At 40.2% G+C, this 26,507-nt stretch overlaps 2 protein-coding genes across 5 annotated transcripts in view; one reads left to right on the top strand and one right to left on the bottom strand.

Moving 5' to 3' along the window:
- LOC138185637 (potassium voltage-gated channel protein Shaw) overlaps positions 1-26,507 on the top strand; it is a 134,855-nt gene that overhangs the window by 78,761 nt on the left and 29,587 nt on the right. The gene's annotated exons all lie outside the window — the stretch shown is intronic.
- The window catches only part of LOC138185626 (uncharacterized), a 58,101-nt gene that overhangs the window by 17,510 nt on the left and 14,084 nt on the right, over positions 1-26,507 (bottom strand). The window contains exons 3-14 of one of the 4 annotated variants that reach the window (XM_069124712.1): positions 23,986-24,278; positions 19,377-19,762; positions 14,246-14,587; positions 12,081-12,225; positions 10,855-11,248; positions 10,226-10,595; positions 9,569-9,784; positions 8,418-8,939; positions 8,065-8,076; positions 7,274-7,567; positions 6,325-6,628; positions 4,145-4,417 (exon numbers count right to left, since the gene is read on the bottom strand). In XM_069124712.1, coding sequence (XP_068980813.1) covers positions 4,145-4,417; positions 6,325-6,628; positions 7,274-7,567; positions 8,065-8,076; positions 8,418-8,939; positions 9,569-9,784; positions 10,226-10,595; positions 10,855-11,248; positions 12,081-12,225; positions 14,246-14,587; positions 19,377-19,762; positions 23,986-24,278 — 3,551 coding nt within the window. Of the gene's footprint in view, positions 1-4,144; positions 4,418-6,324; positions 6,629-7,273; positions 7,568-8,064; positions 8,077-8,417; positions 8,940-9,568; positions 9,785-10,225; positions 10,611-10,854; positions 11,249-12,080; positions 12,226-14,245; positions 14,588-19,376; positions 19,763-23,985; positions 24,279-26,507 lie in introns of all 4 variants that reach the window. The other 3 variants (XM_069124710.1, XM_069124713.1, XM_069124711.1) reach the window with 3 other exon arrangements.

Raw genomic sequence — 26,507 nt, 5'->3', positions numbered from 1 at the left:
ATCGACGAGGGGAGTCGTTCTTTCGACCGACTGGAGGAAGCGTGCAGCAACCGCACTTGGATGTTTTCGGAATATCTGGAATAACGCTACTTTACTAGGATAAAATTATTTTTCAAGTTTGTTCGAGAACTAATTTTGCTTTCAGATATACGAGACATTCGCGTATTTTTTCATATCGATTTTCTTCGATGGATACGTTTCGTAGCGATTTGTGATATCGTCTTTGATAACAACCTACTACGTAATGTGACAGAGTTTCTTCTGTGGAACTCCTTTACTGGTATTTCCTTCGCGAGAATCATCTAAGAGAATATTTAACAACGTCCTATTATGGAAGCGGAGAGTATAACGTCTGGAATATTTGCCATTACTGGCACTTGTAGTACATACCGGCGTGTATACATAATTACTCATGAAAATCGCTTACAACAGCACTCTAAAAACTTCAGAACGAAACAAGCCTAAGGTATGCTTAAATAACGTAATTCTTCGACCTTGTATAGTGTAATCGGACAAAGAAACGAATCGGCAATTATCCGAAAGTCGTTAGTTATTCCAAATATTTGCAGAGTAAACAACGATGCTGACCTACGAATAAACGTTCAGAACGCATTACTAACTTCAAACATGGATATACGTACTGTCAACAATCTGCTGTTTTCATTCATACTCTTGCCAACTAATATATCCTGTATAGTTATATTTCCACGTAATTGTCTTTAGAATATTGCGACAAAGACGCAGTTTAACACGTTCGCTTTACGCCTATACGACTTTTCTTATGAAACCACTTGCGAAGAGAAAGGGACGACGAGAAATAAAGCATCGACACTCTGTATATCGAAATTTACAGCTTGAAATCCTAGTTAACTGGGCAATCGTAACACCGAACGATATTTATCCGTTCTCGAAATACTGCGAATGCCTAAATATAGTACAGCCTGATACGATTTATCCGCAACTCTATAATCGTAAATTATCAAATGAAATTCATTTTCCGCTAAGTGTAATACAGGTCGTTATAATATTCTGACAATGGCTAGAACCAGGGAAGCGGTTGTATTCGAGGATTCGCCTATTCTAATCAAGTAACGACCTATTCGTCACATGTGCCTAGCTGACGCACAAGCATCGTGGAAGCGTCGTAGCAGCCGACGACGCTCGGCGTCCTTCTCTCAAGCTACGCCGTTTCGATTATATTTAGCCAGAGTATTACGCGGTGCTTATTTAAAGAAACGGGAAGAACGATTCCCTCTTTTTTCTCCTCTTTCTTCTCTCTCGCTCTCTCTCGGTCGTCTCTTTTCCGCCCTCCATTTTCAGCACATTTTCCACTCTTCCACATCCACGAAAGCCATCTGCTATCGTTCACTTTCTCTCTTCCACCCACGTCCCGACGTTCGATATGGCAACGATTTCTTTGTCTGATCTCCTTCTGTACCAGGGCATTCTTCAGCGATGCGTTGCCTCATAGCGAAGTAAATTTTAGTTACAGTAACCTCTCCCTCTTTTGCTCGCACTCTATCTCTGTCGTCAATGGAATTTCTACATTTCGACGTATACATTTTGTACGCTTTGGATAGATCTAAGCGACGTCTACTTTGCCGTGTTAATTCAAATGGGCCTATTTGATTCTACGTCAGAAGGTGTTTCCGAGAAAAATGGCTCTTAGTATTTAACATCCAGGCATCGACTTCGCATACGTCCGAAATATACACCGTTACATCCTCCAGTCTCGATGGAAATACGGCTTTCTTATTCAATAGATAAATTATTTTTGTGCTATCCGGCTGCAATGACTCGATTTTAAGCGAAATTTTGAGAATACGCTCTTTTGACTTAAGAGTACTTACTAGTTTCATACGAGTTTGCTGCTAATCTAATTTTTATTCTAATGGGACCATTTTATTTATGAAATTTTCGGTATCGATCTTTTTAGAAATTGTAAAATGCTAAAATTTCAATTATTTCGATGTTACGCGAAGCTTGCTTCGGTGTCCATTTTCACCATCTGTTTCCCATCAGACGTTCGATCTCATTTCCATTAACTTGCGTAAAAATTTTAATTTCGACTGCCTGCATGCTTGGTCTCTGTCGAGTGTCGAGGTTTAAATATAACGTTCGAAGATGTAATTTAAATTGCTTTGCAACAGAAATAATACACTCGAATGCAAATTTGCCGTGTTATGTCAAGAGGGTGCATCTGCAACTTTTGCTTAAACCGAGACATTGCTGCCAGGTAAGACGAAAATAGTTTATCCATAGGTATACTAAGTAAGAAGGCTGTGTCTGCATTGAAACTGAAGATTATCATTGACATCGAACGTGCGTATGTGAAATCGATGCCTGCTCGTTAAATACTAAATCTAAAGGTCATTTTTCTCAAAATCAATCTTTCCACGCCAGTGTCGGTTACTCGTTTCAAACTAGAAAAATAGAAATACTTGAAATTTCAATTGCATTCCTTCCAATCGCAAAAATTACCCTATATCCGTACCTGACGCTTCTATATTAGTTCCCCCTTCGAACATCCCACTTTACCTTCGTCTCTCTTCGTATTTCGCATACTTATACATAGTTTACCTTATGAATTTCGAAAGTATGCCGCAATTGTTTTTGCCGTGCGTTACATACTTAATTCTTTATAGGTCTGTCACATTGTCTAAATTCTCTGTATCATACCAAAATAGTTGAAGGAAACTCTTCTGTACGAAAGAATGTTTCTTTATGGATAAAAGAGATAATTTACTTGTAACACTTTAAATATACATTACATGCATTGTGTCATAGAACAATGCAAACACGAGCACAAAGTTCACCGTAAATCTACCTCCGGTATATTCGTGTACCCATGCATCGTCTCCAGTCTCCTATTACGTGAAAAATTTCGATTTATTCGTGTGACGTATCGTGTATAATTTCTCTTTTCTGTCATAACTATCTCGAGGAGCGTGTCTACACTCAGCATATAACGTATGTATAACATGTAACATCTTTGGAGGATGGTAAATGATCCTCGGAATGTCCACGGCCGAGGGCATAAATTTAGTGACAGCGTTAAGGTGTTGTGCATTGTAAGATGAATTTGGCAAATATTTACGCAAACATAACGTTAGATCTATCATAGGTGTCGCGGGGAATTTTGAACTCACCAACAATTATTCGCTCGTTTCATTAGAAACTTAGTGTCTCTTTATCGATATTCCATACAAACCATAGATTATCAATGACGAGCGGTGGCAAATATTTTCCTATCAAAATGTAACAGCCATCGTTTTAACCGTCGTTGAGGAACAAGCACAATTCCGAGTAAAGAGCAATCAGTTTTGTGTAAACTACTCTCGAGACCAATTGCGAACGTCACCGTTAAATATAGTGCGCTAAGTGGAATTTATTTAAAACGATGATTCTTATTTTGGAGTAATCGACATATCGCTGAACCGGCATCAGATTTATTTTAAAAGCCAAGTCTTAAGCACTTTTAACGCTCGTCAGGATTAAAATTGATTATAGAAAGGTTGCTCGTCGTTCGTAAGTTGCTTCGACAAGTAGTTATAAACGGCTGTCAAAACTGATCTCCATACTATTATCTTTCTGATAATTTATTTCCTCTCCGTATTGTATTTCTACCGTTAAAATATTTGGATCGCAGGTAAAATAACAGAACCTAAAGTTTGATATTTACTTTTATAATCTATGTATATGTATATATATCGTTGAAATTACACTGCAGATCTCTATAAACAAGCAGCAACGAGCAAGCTGCGTTATAAATCGATCGATTTTAGCCTTGATTAAAACCTTCATTTTAAATATTCCTGTATATTTAGAAGAATAACCTTTATGTTGAAATTTATCCACATAGTCTGAGGAGTCTGATTCCGTGCAAATCGAGAACATTCTATTCAGCAGATTGATTACTCGATATTAATAAATACAGGAAATTTATAGACACGAAGACACCACATGATGTAACTTAACTTCATTGTGACCGAGTAAACATTTGCCAATAATTCCCATGCATTTGCTACTATGTGCCGCAAAGTACGAAACTAGAAGCAGGGAATTTCTTCCCAACACTTAATAAAAAAAGTTTGGCTATTCCGTTGAAGGCGAAATAATAAGAAAACGCAGTCCAACGACTCACCGAAACACTTGGTCTGTATCCTTTTATACATTTCCCCGCTTATCTTTCGGTGTACTATCCTCTGCGTCGTCGCCTGGTACTTTTTCCTGAAGTTTCTTTCGCTCTCCGTCGATTCCTGAGAGCCCCTTCTCTCTTTAGCAACACTTTCTGTAACTTCGTCGTCGCCGTCTCTGCTGTCTGGCCTTTTCCACACGTGACTCTCCTCGAGATCGCCGATGTAAATCCATTCGCTGCTCGTGTACGGTTCCACGTACGTGTCTTCGTCCTCCCGACCTGATATTAGACGCAAGAACAACAACTTTTAGACAGAAAACTGCGGACACGATAAATTTCGAACGAGAACACCGTCCTTTTCTTTTACCAGAGATGATACTTTCCTCGACGGATATGGAATAGAATTACTCTTTTTGGCAAATATTCGAGGGACGAAGGGGAAAAAGGACGATAAGATTGTCGTAAAACAACTTTTTCCAGATGATCTAACTCGAATATTTCAAGTGTAACGATAAAGAAATTATGAATTCAATTATGTTGTTCGTAATACGAAGCTTATACTTTTATTAAGCGTTGGAGAATCTAATTTTTCTTCTCGTTATCTTTAATATTGTATTTAGAATAGCCTGAAATGTTCTATAATCGTATGAAATTTAACAATCGCGCAGCTACGTGCGACTATCCTTCGTAATTTGAAATTTAATTTTGTTAATCTCCTGTTTTTGAATTCTACCTTGTAAAAGGTATTATATTCCATTATTACGTAATGGTAAAATTAGGCGAATGAAACAGACCTATTAAGAAAATTAACACTTTATTCCTTCGGATCTTAGTGAAATTTATTGGATCTTAACAAACAACGGAACAACTAATCACCTTCGAGGAAGATATATGGTACGAGAGAATCGGGGCGAACTTTTTTAATTAATGAGCGCTGTGTTCGCTAAATTTTTGTTTTAAATCGCGTTTCATTACGTAACTTTTTACAAGCGCGTTACCTGTCTGCTTTTATTATGCTCGTTTCGCAAATACTCGCTACGTCCATTTACCCGTATAACGCGTTCCCCGGTAGATGTGGAAGCAGTTAATAGAGTTCTCACATCGGAACTTTTTCACACGCTTTTTTACGACACTGTCAAGGGAATATCTTAATAAAACATACGTAAATACGTAATGATCAGAGCCAACGTAGCAGTTTTTGCCGATTGTTACAATCTAAATATGGATGTTTATGCATTTATGGGAATTTAGTTGTACGAAAATGTGAACTGCTCGTTATCACATTTGGTTTTACAATTTAAAAACCTTTTTCGTCTTATTTGAATCAAAGATATTTTTACAGATATAAATAATCGAAACGTAACAACCAACACGCCGTCGTTACAAGTAACAGAGTACAAGTCGTAAAATCTTTCTCAGAGGTGCTAAGTTTTGAAATCGTTGCCTCGCCTTCGACTTCTTTCCCATTACTCTCATAGCGCGATATATCGGCGAAACCCTAAACTTCATACGATCCTAGATCCAGGCTATCTTTTCTTAGAATCTACCCCTTTATCTCCTACACCACCAATGCTTTACGATACTTCAAGAGTATATTCCAAAAGATAAGCCAGATACGCACAGGATGCTCTAGAAGCCACGACAAAACAAAGAAGAAGAGGATTGCTTGTGCAAGATAAATATTACGAAGTATCATTTACGAGAAAATTCATTCCTCTTATAAATTTTAACGCACAAAGATAGGTGTTCAAGCTAGCCTTGATATCTCGCAAACGAAACACCGTGCAACTGCTATGTAAAGTATCTTTTGGTAGACCACATATCGGGATAAATGGAAAGTTCGTTCTATTTTTACGGCTAAACCAAAGGATGTGTTTTCTCCTTTACGCGTGTCCTTTTGGATCGCAATGTGACCATTCCTTTCCACGTCCTTCCGCCATTCGTGTCAGGCCAACAAATATCAAGTACTTGTTACGTAAAAATGCTTGTTTTACGCTTTACAGTCGATCGTTAACTAATCGATAATGGTCGGTTAGTCGGAGAAGAGCTAGATTCTCGCTACGAAAAATGAAACGAACTTTCTGTTCACCGAATAATTTAGAAGCGATTCAAGACGGACAGGTTACGTGACTCATGCTGTACGATAGACATTCTTTGCAACCGTCAATTCTGTACATCGTACTAACCGGTAAGTATCTCCAAACTGACGTCGGTGCTCCTCGCGTGAAGCCTTTTTCTGCCAGCGGCGGTATCGTCGATAGATCCTCTGCTTCCTCGTCTCGAGGCCACCCTTTCCTCCGATTTCGCCCGGACGTCCGATCTACCAGCGCTGCTGCGTCGGTGCCTTCTGTCTCCTCGATCCTCCGATCGATACCTTTTGTCGAACTTCTTGTACAGCCGATGGCCGGGTACGTGCTTCGGCGTGGAGGACCTGTGTCCTTCCGGGGAGTCCGCGAAACCTGCCGGCGGTCGAACGATCTCTTCCGAGACCTCGAGGTGGAGCAACACGACGGCACGCACGATAGAGAAAAGAGGTAGATAGACCGACAGATAGAGAGACAGATCGATTCGAGATTTTTTTTTTTTTTTTTTTTGATAGTTTGCTGGAGGTTAATTTTTAATCAAACTAAGTCGAATTTAAGTTAAAGCTGATATTTCAGCGATTTGTGATTCTCTGACCTGTTAACTCGGAGTGCGAAAATCAAAGATTCTTTGTCTTTCAACGCTAGAACCGCCAATCCAAATTCAAAGTTTGGTAATTTTAGCGTTACTGTGTTATTATGTTTGAAAATAATAAAACAGATCTGCATGGAGATAATTAATTTTCGTATATGTTTAATTACGCCTGAGAGAGCAAGTTAACAGGTTAAGGGCTGGTTCGTTAGAAACGAGTAGGAAGAAAGGAAGAAATTCAAGACTCAAGCAACGACTAAACTACGCTATACACTACAGGCTTCGTCTATTTATAGTTAAATATACTAAAAAAAGTACCTTCAAATCCACCATCAACTAACAAAAGAAGGAAGAATATCGTTTGAAATCTCCTACAAATGTTCTATCGCCCCTATCGTATCATGCCTTCGAACTTCCTTCCTTTCATAGGAGGAACTTTAATAAACACGGTGAATAATTTACCTCTCTTCCACAATGGTGACAATGGGGAGCGTCGAGGGCGCTGGCGGTCAAGCACTGGTCCGCGCCCTCGCTGTAGAAGACGCTGTCGCTCCCTGGGCTCACGGATCTCAACGATTCCGCTGAAAGAGCCCTTAATCTAGCCTCTGGGCTCTGCGACTCAACGATCATCGCCCGTTGTCCGTTGTGTCCTGGACTGCGTTGATAACGACCCGGACTCAGCCTCGAACACATTATGTCGTCCGCTGCGCGCGATCTTCTTCGTGGAAGGCTGCCTGTTATGGCAGCGTTCTTGTCCTAAATGGAAACGATGGAAATGGGGTAGAAAGTTGCTTCAATATGCCAATATTACAGGTTGGTTTCGCGGTGTTTTCAGTTACGAGACTCGTCAAAACACGCGTGCATGGAATATTAAAACTTGCGTTTGGATTGGAGGCTTTGGTTTTAACTCTCGAGCGAGTGCTGCTCGACGTTATCTCAATTTTTGAAATTATTTTTCTATGGGATACATCTCGTAAAACTTTACGAGATATAAGGATTAGCATTTTTTAAACGTTTTATCGCGCAACTTAGGAAGGAACGCGAAGGACGAAATTTCCAGTATCCAATACCCGTAGAAGGGAACTTTTTTACAAGGATTACTTTACGTTTTATATGCGAGTTACGTACGATAATAAAGAACCAAAAGGTAACACTGTGCAGGAACTTGAATAACGTGGAAAGTGATTATATCAAAGTTCACATATAACATTCAGGAATAAGTTTTTAATACGTAAAAGAGTGAAATGTCTTACGCTAAAAATCCACTGGTAGCCAAAAGATAATTTTTAGCAGATAATTTTAACACGAATCAAACTAAGTTTATGTAAAATAAGTAGAAATAGAATTATTCTGTCTCGCAGAATTATATTCGTAGTAATGTCCTCGAAATTTTCCACTATGCATATATGAATTTGAAAATACACATATCCGATGTAATCTAATATTTTTCACATGCAAATTACAATTTTCCGATAGTATATTTTTCGTATTCAGTCGAGAAAAATCGGTCGACGTAACGTCTGATTGCTGCTTTAAAAATAATAGAATATGCGTCTCTCAAATTTGTTCCTTCTCTTCGACTAACGTTTCTCCAACAATGGCTTACCTCGTTGCTCCTTCTCCTAACAGAAACGTAGCCAGCGGTCTTCCTCCTGGGACTCTCCCTCGTCCTCCTGTGCCTTCCATCAGCGCTCTCGCGATGCATATGATGATGATGATGATGATGCATATGATAGTGATGACTGCAGCTAGAATCGTCCGAAGTAGGAACATGGCCGCCATCCTCAGCTTGTTCCACGCGCCAATCCTCTTTCTGAGGGCTCCTGGTAATCTGTTGTTGCTGCGACTGCTGCACCTGAACCGTTTGCTGCACAGTTTCGCGCTTTCTGTTGTTCTTGTGTGGACTTCTGGCGCTCGTTGATTTTCCTCTCGGCCTATGACGATGACTCGGCGTCGGGCTAACGTCGACGTTGTCTCCGTACAATTCTGCGCTGCGTTCAATGCCCGATGAGCTTCCAAGGAAGTCGAGGGTGAAGGTTTTCCTTCGTCTGCGACGCTCTTCTTCGGTCCAGCCACGTAAATCTGGCGGAGACTCGGCGTAGCCACCGGAAGAGGAGCGGTGACCTTCCTGGAAGCGAATGATAATGAAAGGAGCGTAATCGATGTTTTAATCCCTAATTAGGTATCTTAGATAAATGGTACTTATTGATCTTACCAGCGATTTATTCGTTTAACCATTGAAGCAAGCAATGCGACGTATGAAACGTGTAAAACGTAACGGAGCAACGTATGGATTCGATTATTTGTAACCAAATAGGAAAAAGAAAATCCAGTGCGTAAAATATGTTCGAACGATCGATTACATTATCACCAGGTACGGAACCAAGACCGTGTAAAATCGGAATGGTATACGATACGATCCCAGCTGAGATTCGCATTTAATCTTCCAGAGATCGTACCTTAACTGGAGCGAGACTAATTCGACGCCATTAACGAAGTTCGGAATTACTAAATCCTCGACGACTCTCTAATATTCCCTTCGAAAAAAGGAAATAGCAAAAATTTTCATTACTTATATAGGATTTATAAGACGCCCCTGTATCTCGTTATTTTAGGCAAGAATATCCAGAAATACCAGGTTTTCTCTTGTAGAAGAGAACTATCACGTTCTCCGGTCGGACGAGAATAAAAATTTGCGAGTCGTAAGGCAAGACACGATCGACAGATCGATAGGAATTAGCTTGATTATGTTCTTACGTCACGATCCAGTTCCGTCTCCGAGGTGTGTCCGCTCGGCGGTGCCGTCTGCTGCTCGAGTTCCTGACCTGGATCTGTCATCGCATCTTTCAGGTCGTAACTGCCCGAACTACTGCTGCTCGTGGACCTAGCTGGTGACGGGGGTACCTCCAATCCGAATGGACTTTCCGTTTCCTCCAATATCGGTGGTGGGCTGCATGGCTCTTCAACGACGGCCTGACGCGACACACCACGGAATTTCAATTTCGCATTCCGCAGTACTTAATACCTTGTCCTACGATTTCTTTACTCAACGACTGCGCTAAACGCTTATTTCGTAGATAAAAACAAAAGAAGAAATAAAAAAAGAAAATTATACGAATTCGAATTTCCCTAACGAGCTTCTGGCCATTGAAACGAATGTTCTATTTCCACGTAGAAATGCAAACAACGCGGATGAATATAAATGCAAAGAAATTAATACAAAAATTGTGGAGAAGTTGTCGAAAACCGACTGTTCTAGGTGCAATCAAATCGGACATGGAAATAGCAGCAATAAGTTGTGACAGCGATCGAGAAGAAATAGGGTACGAAGCAGACTTCCGGCGAGTCGTCTGTTCAACTTCTTCTCGAACTTCTCAACAAAAGGTCGTCGAGAGAAAGAATGGCGAAGCTTACCTCGCTGCGGGCTAGGCTATAAATCGAGCTGGCGCTCTCGAAAGAGCTTCCTTCCGCGGCAGTGGCTGTCGCCGAGGCCGAGGCCGCGGCGCTCGATGTTTGCGGGGGCTTCGACCAGGAACTGGTCGTTGCGGAAGTGCCTGTAGTGGTCCCAGTCTCGGTGGAGGTGTTGGCAGTGACATAGTCCTCGGTGGTCGAGGTTTCGGACAGGTCTGTGTTGGTTCGACCGCCCGAGTCCGTTCTGGTGAGGCTCAGGCCGAATTCGCTCGACGATTGCGATTGTGGCTGCGACAACGGTGGACCGGGACTCGGACGACGGAATCCGCTTCTCGGTCTGCCGTTCAGCGGCAACGTCACGGATGATTCGACGCTGAGAAGTAATTGCCTTTAAAAATCGCTTCAAATTTTACACGAGGTGTCTCTAGCACGGGCCGACGTTCGATGGGTGAAGAGATCGAACGATGAGGTGCTGCGGGTGATCTCGTGCTTTTACTTGGCGCCGGGATAGAATGCTCTTTGTGGCTTGTTTCGATGTTTTGTATTATAGTTGAAACGAAAATTATGCCTTTGATTTCTATGAAATCCAATGATTCGAAAAACGTTGAAAAATAAGATCTACGATACGTTACCTTGGTGTTAAGGGTTGAATAGGTGTCGTCGGTTCCAGGCGTATCCTCGGACTCGATGGACGTGACTCCATCGTCTCTTCGATATCCAACGCTTCGGTATCCATCGAGGAACGTTGCTGGTGCTGGAGAAGCAGAAGGTGCCTTCTCCTCGAGGACGGTGTCAAAAGAGCCAACGAGTCAGCCTGCAGAACCGTCGCCTGTGACTCGTTCCAAATTCCGTCGCTGTGGTCCCTCGTGACGTCGTTCGTTAACGAATCGCTCGATGCGAACGGAGATGTGATCATGCCGGTGATACTAGTTCCAGGGCCGAAGAGTAGCGGGCAAAATCCGCTTTGCCGTAGTGGCCGTGTCGGCGACACGTAGTCCTTGGGGCTCTGTAAAGTCCTTCGTGGCGCTAAAATTTTAAGCGTAATCAAGTGTCAATCGCGAGTACAACAAGATTGAGAAAGTTTCGATTGAAAATGTTACTTAGTCCGAGTTTATTAACGTAAAGTGTGTAATAAATTTTAAATTTGCAGTACTTCGATCGTTTTAAAATTCATCGAATACGACCGTTTAATAAGATTTCGAGGAAATCGGGTCTGAATATTTTAAGAAGAAATAAAATCGATCAAAGGCACTGTTGCATCAGGATTTGTATCCTTTATTTGCTGCACGATTTGTTCTGCTAGCCAACCCGCTGACCCGTACTTTCATCTTAAACCCGATATTCCAACTGGCTACCTCTCACACTGCAAATTGCTTGAAAAATTTGACGGCTTTCGAACGTAGGTACGTAAAACTCATAGCTTGAAATTGGTCGAAGGTAACACAAGCGTAAAGGCAGAAAGAGCGACTTAATTTTTGGAAAATCTGCCCAAACAACGAACAGACGAAGGGAATAAAATACGCAGAAGTACGTATATATGCGGTTGAAGTCGATCTATCCGTAAGTAGAATCTATCTGTTTGGTAACGATATAAACGAATTAATACAACTGATCAGAAGTTTGCATTTTCGCATTCCTGATCCTTCGCACATTTTTAGAAGTCAGTCTATTACGTTCAGTCTATTACGATATTGTTCTGGTTCGTTTCTTTCATACAGATTTTACTTCAACGGTCATAGAATTTTCAAAATATGCTACATAATTCAAAGAATTTTCGTTTGCAAACGTCACACGGTGCAATTTCTTCGAAACTCCTCGCGAGTGCATACATAATAAAAACATAGATCACATTTCGTACCTGACACTGCAGTCGGCGAAGTGGGAGACGTGGGAAGCGACCTCGGTAGCATAAAATCATCCGACGCCAAGCCTTGCACGCCATCCTCCAATGACACGCTTCTCTTGCGGAACAGTCCTCGCCGGATAAGATTTTCGTGAAATTCCTAAAATAATATGCGTCGTACATTTGTACGTGCGATGTACATATCGAGAAAGAATATCGCGGTGACCCTACGCGAAGTGGTTTTTCCACTGAACCCCGACATTCCCATTTTTTTATTCTTTTCCACTTTTGCGACTCTGGCAAACAGGAGAAAAATACAAGTTCGTTCGACGACTATCGATTTCTAGTCTCTTCGAGTTTCCAAGCTTTAAAGTCTTTGAGTAAGGTCGATGATGGGAGCCTGAGTAGCCCTCCGGCGTCCAAATTGGGAAATTTGCTAGAATTTTTGACGTCAGGATGATCGAAACTATCGAGGACCGAATAAATATGATATTTTTCAAGAGCTTTACATGCCGCGTTGACAGAAAGTGTTTCGTTATTTTTTGAAGGAAATTGAAGCGTTTTTTTCTTTTTTTTTTTTTAATATGTAGATATTTTTGGAAAAATTAATACCGATCTTCGTTAAGACGAATATCATCGGTATCACGCGCGACAACGTATACTCATTCGTAAGACTGTGGGTGATAAAGTCGACAAGATCGTCGACAAGAAGTAACGGAGAACTTGCTATTATTTCTATGGAGGCGATCAGACTTTTTATCTTCGCTTTAAAAAGTGGCTGTATATGTTCGAATGGGAAAAAAGTTACCGTTTCGTTCAATTAAAATAACTTTTCTCCGGGCTTGTTGAACCGTGATCGATTAGAATTCAAGCACCTTGCACAAAGCAGCGAATTCTTTAAGAACTTTTAATTAGTTCTACGATCTTTCAACGAAGGAAAAAGATACATTCAGTGGAAATATTACGAAAATTTACCCTTAGAAATATAACCGAGGATTAAAGAGTGTTACGTGAAGTTAGCGAGTAAAATATTCCTCGAGAAGAAGTACGTTTACCTCGATAGCAAAGAACAAAAACGACAGTCTCGTTTCATAGACTGCAATTGCAGTTGGATAAATTTTAAGAGCTTCGGTTTAGTTTTAGATAATCGGCAAAGTTTCCTTAATGGTTTCGAAAATTTACGCCTGACCGACGTTTGTTGATAGGAGAAAAGGGAACTAATTAATTAGGACAACAAAGGAACAACGATCTCAATTTTCTAATAAAAAGCTTTTTTAATAAAGTGGATCAAGGGTGGCTAAAAAAAAAAAAAAAAAAAAGCGAGAAGTAAATGAATTATTCAAACGAAGAGGTAAAGCCGAGTAGACGATCATTATCCAGGAGAAAATTTTTTTTAAATTCAAGCAATTAAGGCGGAGAAAAGTTTCGAAAGTGCTTAAATTCAGGATGCACTGCACACGTTATTAACTTTAAACTTCGATTTAGCTCCGAGGAAAGGGATCAGAAAAATTCAAGCTTTCGGTATTGAAATTTAGTTGGACTTGGAGTTCGTCGAACTTTTTGCCTCCTCGTTGACTTCGCTAATGTCTTCCTATCGAGAATCGAATATTTGTCCTCTTGACTCGAGTTTCAGTATCCTGCTTCGAAATTAAACGTAGGTAATATAAAATTACAATTTTTACGTTTGGAGGACTAATTTTTGAAACAAAAATAGCCCGGACAAATTGATAGTAGGATAATGTGGTATTATGCGTCGGTTTCAAGGAGGAAAGAGTCACGCGAAAAGTTCGATAAATAGAGAGATTGGAAGATTTCGACGTAGCGGGAATAGAAATTGCACTGGCTCGGAGATTTAAAATGCTTCTGTGGCAGTTATCTCAGTGTTCCATACTGCGTTGTGCTCCCATACAACGGTAGACGAAAGAATATTGAAAGAATTGCGTTCGATACGTGATCGTTGATAACAATTCTTTAACGTGGCTCTATCCAGCTTTCTCAAACTACTATCGGAGACACTGCATTTCGATAGCAATAGTAGTACTTCGAATACCGTGCGACGTAAATTTATCTGCATGAGAAGCAAAACCATATTTATTTCAACCGAGACCATCGGGAATTCCGTGCATTACGACTTAATGTCAACCGAATGTAAGAAATAGAAGAATCGAGAGGATACTTACCTCTTCGGGATGATCCTCTTGGGGCGAAGCGACCCTGAGCAGGGACAGATCCTCGGGCGTCGAGGAGAATTGGACGGTTGCTCTGACGGTCCTGCCCCACGAGTCCTGATGATTCCTCCTGCACGTATGAGGGTAACTTGGCTCGCCGGCTTCGCCGATCAGCTCGCGTCTCTCCACGCGAATTTCACCGTCTGAAAGAGTCTTCTGTAGGGGCAGGAACCTTCGTGTCGTCTGGGACATACGATTGAGAAGGGCGCGAGCGTCCGGCGAGACAGGCGCCGGCTTAAAGTCTATTAGGATCTCCTGGTCGTCCAAATCGACGGATCTTCGATGACTCAAGGACTGTAAAACGAAAGAGAGAACATAACATTTACCAAGCGAGTGAATAACGATTCTATTCGGTCGTCCTGGAACTTTCATTGCTTTTTTTTTTTTTTTTTTTTTATCAAACTCGAGCCAGTAAAACGTTCATAAACGCATTGTCAGCTTTATGACGCACGACACGTCAAAAATAATTAGATCGTGTACCTTCTTCCGGCGAGTCTGTCCATGCCAGTATATTAATTAAAATCATATCGTCAAAGAGCGACGAAACACGAAATAACGAACAAACTGGAGGACGCGCACGCATTGGTGGTGAAACGTTTCGAAACGTATAATGTCATAAAACGATGAAACATCGATCAATAAGTTAATATCCGTAACGACGTTGTGTGTTCTTTAATTACGCTCCACTGACAAGCTTTCGCTCTTTCACAACGTTTATTTTATTAATCAGACGGTAATTCGATCACACTACCATTATAATTCATTATAATCTACTATAAATAGCGTTAAAATTTGATCCTTGTCCGACCTTCTGGTTAATATAGCGTAAACGACTGTCCACAGAAACTATTCGGATGATTTATGCGGGAGAAGCCCCGAAAATAAATTAGTTAATCCCGTGCTATTTTGTCTAACGCGTTAATTGCAATTTTTATTCGTTCGCATGTGTGGACGGGATGACCCGCTAATCAGTGATTTTTATCCGAATAGCAAATTGAAAAAATCGCAGTGCAAATTAAACGTTACGCAAAATTTAGTCCAACTACGAAGGCAATGATTGCACAGACGTTAAACATTTATCTTGTATATGTTGCACGAAAATTCCACATGACAAATGGAAAATTTGTACGGAATCAAATTTTACTATGATAATCGTAAAATAACGTAAAACTATTGAAGTACGTGATTATACGTTTTGCTGTGTCGCGCTGTGGGTACATAATTCTCTTGTAATCGAAGAATTCATGGTGCACGCACACTACACGTTCTCGTGCATAAATTCGTCATTGATCGCAGTCGATAAATCGTTGATAGTTAGATATAATTTCGTTGAATTCGCAACGAAGGATGTATAATAACGTGTCGCAAAATTGCTAACGTTATTTTATTAATTGTTTTTATTCGCTTGCAGTTTCCACGTTATTCTCGAATATTACGATAAAATCGAACGGGTTTCTCTCCTTTTCAATCGTCACGGCTTTCGAACGGCTCGGGTAACTTTAGTGTAGCCACGCACGCGAATCCTATACGATTTACACTGTTGGAAATGTGAGCTTAAACTCGGTGAAAAAGCTGGATACACGTAAATCGGTATACTCGAGGATGGTCAGGTTACGTAGGAGACCGGCCGGAAAACCGAATCGTTGGCCGCCTAATCGATATCTAGTCTCGCTACTATGACAGCGGTGAGATTTCATACGTGAAATTGAATCGGATGGAACGTCGCCGAGAGAGACGTTTGATGCTACACAGAAGCAAGCAGGATCGGCGAATAATTCGGCAGATTTTCGAACCGGTTGCTTAACCACCGTTCGAAATTGGAATCTGTAATATCTTCGCTCTCTCTGAATCGAGAGTGGCGTCAAGTAGTATCCTACAGCGATTCGAGCATCACGAGCCGAGGCCGAGTCCTTTCAACCGATTCTGCTGCTCTCCAAGTAGCAGAATCAATGCGATTCGAGTCGAATAGCGCACACAGAGTGTACCGGCAATATTCCAACGCGAATCTAGTCAACAGCTGCCTGTATGATTGCTTCGCTATCAAAGGAATTTCCTGTCGTGCACTTTGCCTGTCGAGCATCGATCAATCCACGAGGACAAGTGGCGCAACACAGGACGAAAGTCGTTGCTCGAGAAAAATTCAATTTGCCACAGAGGCGGATCGAGGATCCCGTGTCCTCTTTGTCGTGGTTATATCTGTAAAGAAAAGATCGTAGGACGCCTTGCGAGTGTACTTTTCCCGGGCTGTTGGTTTAGACGTCACGTTTAAGGGAAAGTTTTCTCTTTTTTTTCTATGTAACTCGAAGCGATTTTCAAGCAAACTTCCCATGTATTTTGATACGTCGAGAAAAGCGTCCGCTAGCTTTTATAAAAGACGCGCGAAGAAAATATCTAAACGAGTTATTTTTATCGTCGAAGTTAGGAAATACGTATTGCGAAAATAAAATGCTTCGAATGTTGCCATGATTATCTCTCGAAGTACCATCTTTTTTCTCTTCTCTCGTTTCTCGTCTCTCTTGCTACGTCAATTAACTTTTACGAGACATCGCACGAGCTTATAAAAGCTTCGTATCTCTTCCGTTAAATCGCGAGTTCTGTTTAAAAAACCGTACCGTGGCACGACCTAATATTTCGCACGTTATTCGTTTGTGAAATATTCACGAGGCAGGCTGCAAAGAGCTGCGCCAAGTACCGTAACGCAGTAAGTGCAACCATAAAAAAAGATCTTTGAAAGAAAATAGTTACTTGTAAAAGAACATGGAGTATAGCTTGTAACGCGTTTAATCTAAGAACTGTAGAGAAATATCAGATCATTATCCGAGTTTAAAACGCAACGCTATAAATCAGATTGCAAAGTTCTGCGAGTAAACTTTCGACTAACGAACAAAGAAATAGTCGAGAGAAATTAAGTTATACAGTAGGCGGAGGAAATAACCAGGACGATCGAGTTATACAGTACATCCTGCGTTACAAGTCCGCGTCACATCTGTTTCTCACCGAAGCTCAGGACACATTGTGCCGATGCGTTGCGAGCATTTAACTGGTTTATTGAATCATGATGACCTATCCAATCAATAGAATTCAAAGCGGGATTAACCGTGGCATCGACTAATCGCCAAAATTTCACGTTACTAATTTTTGAAAATTTCCAAAAAACAATACCTCGACTAACTCTTTTACCAGTTTTTCATTTAGGTCCCTGCAAAAAAGGAAAAATGAAATTACGCTGAAAAATACTCCAGGATTAACAAAGAACAAAGAGAATGTATAACCGTGACGACAAACAAAGTGGCAAGCAGAAATAATACAACGAATTGCATCGATAGAAAGAACAATTTGAAGGGTGATAATTATATTTTAGTCGACAGCGATATTTCGCTCAATTTTTTTTTTTTTTTATCGCGATCAATGTCTGTCGTATATCGCGGACAAATTCGATGTACTTAAGGCACCCTTTAACGTTCCACATTTTTCCACGACCCTTTAAATCCTCTTTCTCCCTTCCGCCCCGAGAATTACCAGAATTCACGTACGACGAAATCTCCTGTGGGATTCGCCGGTTTAAAAGACCAAGCAAATTCCGTGGTAACCATTAAAACTTATAATGTATCGGGCTGTTACTCCATTTCTCATTTAGAAGAAGGTCGATATTAGATTCACGGCTCGATACACGTACTAAATTATCAAGTTAAAACTATTAATTCATTTCGTGAATGAATAATTTCCATTTCCCGACTATAATTATACTACTATTAAATTCTGCGGTACGCTGGTTAAGCTACGTGATAAATAAATAATTTGTGCGATGAATAATACAAATAATAACGAACAGTTAAACCTAGTTATATCTAATATCTCCCTGGTTCTACTCGTGTTACGTGAATTATAAACTTGTTCTCTATTTAAAATTTTCAAATTGGCCTCAAAGACAACATGAAAATCATCGTGATATTCTTGAAAGTCCGCAAGCGTATAAATATAAAGAAGCAATAAAAATTTATCGTCGAACGTACATAGTAAAAATTCTCCTTAGAAATCTCTGCAGTTGATGTGCAGTAATAAACGCAAATGAGTTGACGTGTACGTCAACGTTCGTATGCCTTTCGTAAAGTGGCTGACCACGAGTGTATCGGCCGCTTCGGACATTCCCACTCTCAAAGTTTATTTATTAAAATCAGGAGTACCTTGGTTACAAATTCTAGCGAATCGTTTAAAGTCAGGAACTGCAGTTTGGACACTGCTCGCTTTTACGAAATTGTAATACACGAAAAGAGAATTTGTAGATTCCTTTATGAGATTGGATAGAAAAGTAGTTAGTTTTCCTAGAATTGATAACGTAAGTCTTAGGTTTAGCGTCGATCGAGCAACGAACCCTTATATTTCACAAATTCAATTGCATCGTTGTGACTACAATAGGATCTCTATTATCCCACGTCTATTATCCAAATGTGCTACTATTCGAATCTTCCATTATCCGAATGCTGCATTATTCCAACTGCATATTTCCTTCATTGCTATGATATGAAATTACTATTGCGCACTTCTCTCTAAAGAGAAACGTATCGTATTAGCTGTTGATACAAAACGAGGGACAAAGCTAGAGTAGAGAGCTAGTTTCGGCTCTTAACTTACTTATTTGCAATTAATCGTGTCGTGAATTATACAAATTTAAGATCGACGTTGTGCTTTCTGAAACACTATCAGGCCGTGAAGATACAGAATATGGTAAGCTACAAGTGACAAAACTCGCATTTGGAATGGATAATGGCTTTACCATCGCTTGTTTTTCCGCTTACCGTTTACCAATCTTGAACAAAATTTTATTTACCTATTAGATAATAAATTACAAACTAAAATAGTATTTCAATTGTTAATAAGAATTAAATTTCTTATTTAAATTAAACTCGTCTAAACGACGCCAGAGATATTATTGAATAATCATCGCCAAACATTGCCGCTTACCGCTTTATATAGATAATCTTTGTATCTTCACGGCCTTAAACTGCCTTTTTCCGTTCTCAAAGTTCAATCTGAACAATTTCTCAAACGAAACCACATCGCAACAACGTTGCCAAAGACTCACATGGCTCATGATAGGTTCGGAGATATCCCCGTTGGTCAATGGCTCTTCTCCGAGTCCCTGAGGGGGTGGCGTATCGACGAGAAAGGGTGACCTCGGCGGTTCCTCGCTCTGCGTTCTGTGAAGAGGCTCGTGGTGCTCCGTTTCATCCTTCCCGTTTGCACCAGCCTGACCTCCGCCCAACGGTGTACCCAGTTGACCAGCCTCCGAGTAGCTCTTTGTCAGCTTCCTACCGTTGAACAGACCGTTCGTCTGCGCCCCTTGCGAGACCATCTTCACCCGGTGTATCGTCCTGGGGCTGAGGGTAACGGGGACTCGACCCCGGAACACGGCTGGAATCTCCGTCTGGGTCGCCTGGGTTTTCATCGTACCGCGCTTCGGTGGCTTCTCTGAAGCGAAATTCAAACTTAAGGTCATTTGTATTATCCGCACAGACACGTATATAGATATACACAGCGAAAGGTCGATTATCCGACGTGATGTAGTCCGGACCTATCTCGAATAATACGGAAATCGTACGATCGAATCATAGAAAATATTTTGATAGTGTAATATTCCGTAATATTCTATTGTATTTAGATTTAATTCGTTATGCGATCGATTGAAACTTTGATTAACTGCTTTTCCAACGCCTCACTATTTACACTTTCGTAGTCTTCGTATTAAAAATTGGGAAAAGATAAAGCTATGGTAAAGTTCAAAGCACGGATAATTCAGATAATGCAGAACGTTGGTTAAACAGGACTCGAAAAAACGAGACTGCACAGTACTTAAATGAGAAAACATTTTCATTCGATATTACATGCTTTTACGAGTCGCCTTCTGTCGACTGACTGATCGAATGCCAATGTATATGTAACATGGATACTAGCGTCTGTGTCGGAATAATGCTACTGTGAGCAGCGATACCGAACCGTTCCATGTCGGATACGATGAATATAAATCAACCTTAAATCGGCGAAATCGAAGGCTAACGAGTGCTCCAGTCCACGGAAAAGACGGTTCGGTCTTGAGCCTCTGGAGGAGCGAAGGGAGAAAGAAAAGTGGAAGAGGGTGGAAGGAATAACGAGAAGCAAGGGACGTGAACGGGAGGTGGTAGACGCGATAGAAAGAAAGGTGGCGTTGCTGGAAAAGAGCTTTGGCACAGAAGGTAAATCTCTTCAGCTCCGTTCGACTTTGCTGCTACTACGTTTTTGTCGGTCCGAAGAGAGACTGGTCTGGAGATGTCGTTCGAAAGATATGGTCTGCTTGTTGTTTGAGATGTGGTTTGGAGAATTGTAAATGTTTTTGGTAGAGTTTAGTTTCAATGCACCTTTGTTATGGAGGGCGAGAAACTCGTGTTACATCCGACATAGGTATAATAATTCATCTATTAAGCGTAGAAAAGGATTACGTGCTTTCGATTATATGTCTATTACTTATTTCGTTATTTTAAATTCGAGCATAAAATGCAAGAAGTGATATCGTTTAATTAATTGGAATGGAAGATCGTATAGCGGCGGATATTAACGAGAAGTTGAATGGAAATTACAAAATTATTTTGCCAGTAACACGTAACGGAATTTTCATGGAATATTTCATTTTCGATGTTCATTAAATGTTGAAACATTATTTAATTAAACTAGTCGATTTTTTGAATCGGTCGGTAGAGAATAAATAGAGATAATCGAGCAAAAATACCCTGCGTATTTTTAATATCGTCCTTTTTTTCCTTCGAGAGTCAGTAAGTAAATTAACATAATATAAGGACACTGGGTCGCATCGTTCAGATTACAAATCAAGCAATTTCAACGTGCTTCGCGTATCTCGTTCCCAGACGTAACATATTCTTGAGAAAGTCGTCACGCGGAGACGAATAAGAAACGGATATCCTTCGTGGTGGAAATTACCCTAGTAATATAATTTACATGAACGCTGTAATTGGACGTTCATTAGGAATTAATCGAGGAAGCGAAATTAACGCCTTCGCCTATCTTGGCTCCGTGTAACTCACGAATCGAATCTAATGTCAATGCGACGAGACTACTCGAAGCCGTTATCATTTCCTACGAGAGTTCAATATCGAGTCTCATTCGACCGACTATATTGGCAATTTGTTGGCTAATATTGGACTAACAGCCGGATCGAGGGCAACAAGTTAATACCTCATAAGAGTTTCAAGGTTCTCCAGTTTACCCTGTTATTCGAATATTTTGATTGAGGATAAGGGATTGATTGCGAAGTAGGTTTGGCTATTATTGCAACAAAATATTTTCAAAACGATTACCTAATTTATCCGGTTAAATGTTATATTAAAATAATTATAAACTGTTCGATTTGAATAAATAAATGATTTTTTTCTTAATTATTCTACCATCGAACTATCAATTTTTACTATTTAATTATCAAATAATTTAAATCTCTAATCGTTAAATAACTAAGAATTTGTTTACTTAATCTTGATCCAAATTTCGCACGATTTCTCTTATGCACACGTTCCGAAGTAGATATTTATTACGGATATCAAATCTTAGAAATTTTATCGGAGCATCTTCACGGTAATATCGAATAAAGCTTCCCCTTCAAAAATTCAATTCTCGATCATTAGAGTACACGATGGAAATATATAACAGTCGGCTGAGAAATAAACTCAATCTATTTCCCGTAATACAGGCTAAAATATGGATGATCGCCTATTTGTAGATACCCCGTTCACGTCCATCTTTTTTTATTCCTCGTTTTATAGAAGAAAAATTGAATTTACGGTATTCTCTCGTACCTCTCGTACTTCCGATCATGCTCTCAACATGCAGTATGTGTGTAACTATATTGCATTACTGTAGGAAAGAGAGCAACACCTTCCTGTTAACTTCTTCCATCGCGGAATTTCCATATCGTTTTACGATTTTTTGTTCCGAAAGGATAAAAACGTAGCATCGTCTCTTCGTTGTTAATAACGATGTATGCGCAATATTATTTTTCTCTTCGCGCCTTTTTTACGTGGAGAATATAATTTTACGACACCTATTTTCCACGGCTTTGACTGCTTTATATCGCAGTTCGTGCTAGAACAATAGAACTATTTCACTTTGATAAGCTGTTTCTTAATCACGAATGATTGGTGAAGTGTCATCAAGGTGTCCGACTTTCTCAAGATTTCCGTTCCCACTTCGTTCGAGAACAAAACTTGTGCTCACGTTATCGTACATTGGGTTTCTCATAATTATTAATAAACGAAAGGCAAGCTCCTCCATTCTTAAAAACCTTTACAACATTGAAGACTCCAAGTTCTACGTGGCAGTTTTATTCTGAATTATGGCGAAGCCAGAGAATAAACGAGAAGAAGAGTTTCGTGCTGCTACTTGCGAAACGGAGAAGCGATATAGAATGAAATTTCATCGTTTAATTAATTTCATAATTAATTTAGATTCAAAATTAATGAATGATGGGAAAATATATATATATATATTATAAAGCTTCAACACGAGTTAATAACGTTATTCAATAACAGAAAATTAGTTTGTTAAACTATCCTTGTGCGTTTATGCTAGCACGCTACGCAATACATCAATATTTTCATAAAGTGCATTTATTAGCAATGAAATGATAGACATATATTGTCTCGTACATGGACATATTTACTAAATATTACATGTTATTGGAAATTGGACACTTTAGTTGTACTCAAATATGATATTAATATCGATAATAATATATAAATATGCGTATAATATAATAAATATCGAATATAAAATGGAGATTTTTGATCCAGATGCAGAGGTGTTAATTAATAATTAAATTTCATATCAAAGAGGAGAAGGAAGAGCTTTATTAAACTCTTCCTCGAAAATTTCAGCTTCGGACAACTATTATTATTAATTCTGCTTCCTTAATTATACGAGTTCTAAATTTCATGGAACTTTTCGCTCGATGGTCCAGATGCGCTTGATTTCAGGGTAGAAAGATTTCAAACAAGCCGCATCCTATTGAAACGTTTTCTCTAAAGGGTGCTATTGTTCCAATCTACAGCCTTAGCTTTAAGTTACATCGTAGGGCCTATTTCGTTACATGGGGTAAATGTGTATGTGCTTCTGAAGGACCATCAAGCTTGCACAGTTCGCGAGAAAAGCGAGATGCGAGTAAGCCGTAAAAAAGTATGAAAGCGTGAAAATTGACCTCCAAGGTGCTGTGGCGAGACTTGTAAAAAGTACGAGAATTTTCAATGAGACATTTTTATAGCACCGAATGCTACGTATTATACGATAAATCATCTTTTATACCATCCCATCACAAGCCACTCGGATCCTGGTTTTGGTTTATTTCAATCACAATTACCAAACGCTCGAATTATTTCAATTAAAAGTTCGAAATGGAATAAACGAAAGTTTATAACGAGTGTTTGAGCATGGAAGCACTCTTCTGAAAATTTCAACTACCATCAAATTTTCCAATCTAAAATTATTCTATCACATAAAAAATACCGTATCCTGATCTTGTACTATTGGACAAATTATATTACTTTGATTAATTAATTTTACGTACGGTAAATACGCACATAGCGAGTTACGTTACGCGCAATTACTGCAGGCCACAGCGTTAATTGCTGTATTTGCATGAGGGAAAAGGGACTCACCAAGGACGATAACTCGGGTCTCGTTGGCGGCATACGGGTGCATCAAGGATAAGGCCGAAGGAAGCATTGCGTTCTGTATCGTTGGCTGCGAATCTATAAGGCGTTCCTGGTTCTGCGGCCTCGGAGGGCTTCTGCTCCTTGGAACGTCGAACGACGTAAGAGTGTGCGATCTCGCGAAACTCACGTGCTTCGTTTTTGGTACTTGCGTGGTGGGTGGCGGGGGTGCTGGGGGCAATACAGGTCGAGGACCCTCCAATTTCGTCGATTCTTCGTCCTCTGGAAGCCATGTGTACCTATAACGGAGAACACTTTCAGAAGTTCGCTTCTCTAACGAAATAAAATTATTCGCGTATTATAAATATTCCCATATTTTTGTATCGTCTCTTTTCTTTTCTTTTTTTTTTTTTTTTTTTGATAATTGTTCCGATTCCGAATATTCAAAAGTTTCATATTCATAAAAGCGCGCGTTGTTTATTTATTGGCCGAATCTACGTAAAACCGCATTCACGGGGAAATTTTATTCGCATTATTGCAAATGTATACTACGATGTATACGATTCTCGTTGGAAACGAACGGATTGTTCGATTCATTTGAATAAAATGATAGGATGCATAAAAGAATACAGAAAATCAGAAATTTCGTAATTAAATGATAAAGGGAAGAGCGAAATGTATGTGATTATTCGAAATGACAGAAAAGTATATTACGTGATAGTTTGGTTAGCGTATAGAACGCTGTTGCAATGGAACACAGAAATACCATTCAAGATTTGCATTGTAATAACGAAACCGAATTTACGTCGGGGTGTGAGCGAAGTAAAGCGCGAGTCCGCGATCAAAAGAACGAATCCATAACCAAAACATAATCAGATTAGTTTCGCGTTATTTGTTCGCGATCTTTACAAAGAGAAACCAAGTACGAATCCATCGTGTCGTCGTCAAACGCAACGCGATATTTTTTCCCAATTATACGAATTAGAGGGATGCCTCGTCTTGTAACGAAATTAAAAGCAGCAGCAAATGACATTACACACGCGCGTACGATGATCCAACAGGTGTCGCGGAAGAACGTTTCATAATCGCGAGACAAAGGGTGGGGCGCTAACGATCTAAAGAAAGCACGTCGCGCTTTTTCCACCGGATGACATTAGGATAAAAGCACGCCGTTAGCACGGGCAGAACTTCCTTGCCGTGGATACAAGGCTTAATTAACCGGTTAGTCGATAGACATTTATTTCTGCCCGGGGACATCAAGCTTTTTATTTAACACGCGAGGGAGAACGCCATGCCACGGAGATATTGCCACGCACGCTGGTTACATTCTCATTTCCATTGTGTCGGCCAGAAGCCGATCCTCGCGTGTGACAGGTATTATCTTGGGGGAAAAGTGGGTGACGCCAACGTTGCTTCTGCGACACTGCAACAACGACCTAAATAAATTGCATTTAGACTGCAGCATGATGATCTCAAGGATGCGTAGTAATCTTGCTCCGCTCTTCTTTTCGCTCGGATTTTAATAAAATAAATCTCGTTTCCACTTATTCCCTGTTCTTCTGAGAATCGTGTAATTTTATCTGACATGTTTATATATCGCTTTCACGGTGTCGAGTGATATTCAGATTTACTGGCAACTTTCTTCGATACGCTGTCACAGTATTTCAACGCTATCTATCATTTGTTGTAAGCCAAAGGCATTTGCGAGCACGCTTCGTGTATCGAAGTTGAAGGATTTTAAGTCCAGCGATCGAGTTGTCAATCAAAATGAGATGGAGCACCATCGTGCACGAGCCATACACGATCCACGATTTCGAGTGGCACGCGTTCTAACGATAGCTCCAATTATCGAAGATAAAACAGGCGTGCACTTTCTGCGAATGCTAACTATAACACGTCGATACGTTTCCCTGCCATTAAGTTCCGTAATAATTTCTAAAATCGATCGGAGTCACGTGTCCACATTTATTTCCGCTTATCTTCGCATCGACGCGTAACTGAAGTCTAAATACGGTAGCGTGTACATCAGGGAACATAATTTTTCATCGATCGGTGACGGCCTTGAAGCAACGCCGGCGAAGGCTGCTCTCTGTACGCGGCAGCAATCAGAAATAAACCAAACCCCTTGAACACGCCATCAAACCCGTAATCACTTGCCTTTCCCTCGCAACAATAACCTCGTTGGTAACGAGGTTTCGTGAAAGTGTCGCGTTAGAAGGCTCGTTACGAACTTCCAAACATCTTCTTAAGATTCTATCGGAGTCTCCGTGTATTTTACGCACAGATTCCGAGTGGTTAATTTCTCTCGGTGCCACTTCCGAATATTTACGCCGACGAATCACGGTACCGTGAACGACGAGATATTTCATCGGTGTGGTAAACCTCTTCTACGCCCTGAGAATATTATCGATGTTAAATTTCGTCGTACGACTCGATATTAACGAGTTACGGCACGACGGACACGTTCTTTCTCCTCCTCTTGCTTTTGTCAGAATTTATCGCGAGTACACGAGTAGATGCTCCGAAGA

Source organism: Bombus flavifrons, chromosome 12, assembly GCF_040668555.2.
Source record: "Bombus flavifrons isolate JBK064 chromosome 12, iyBomFlav1_principal, whole genome shotgun sequence".
Lineage (NCBI taxonomy): Eukaryota > Metazoa > Arthropoda > Insecta > Hymenoptera > Apidae > Bombus > Bombus flavifrons.
The sequence above is the reverse complement of the archived record's forward strand: the minus strand, read 5'-3'. Positions and strand labels throughout refer to the sequence as shown.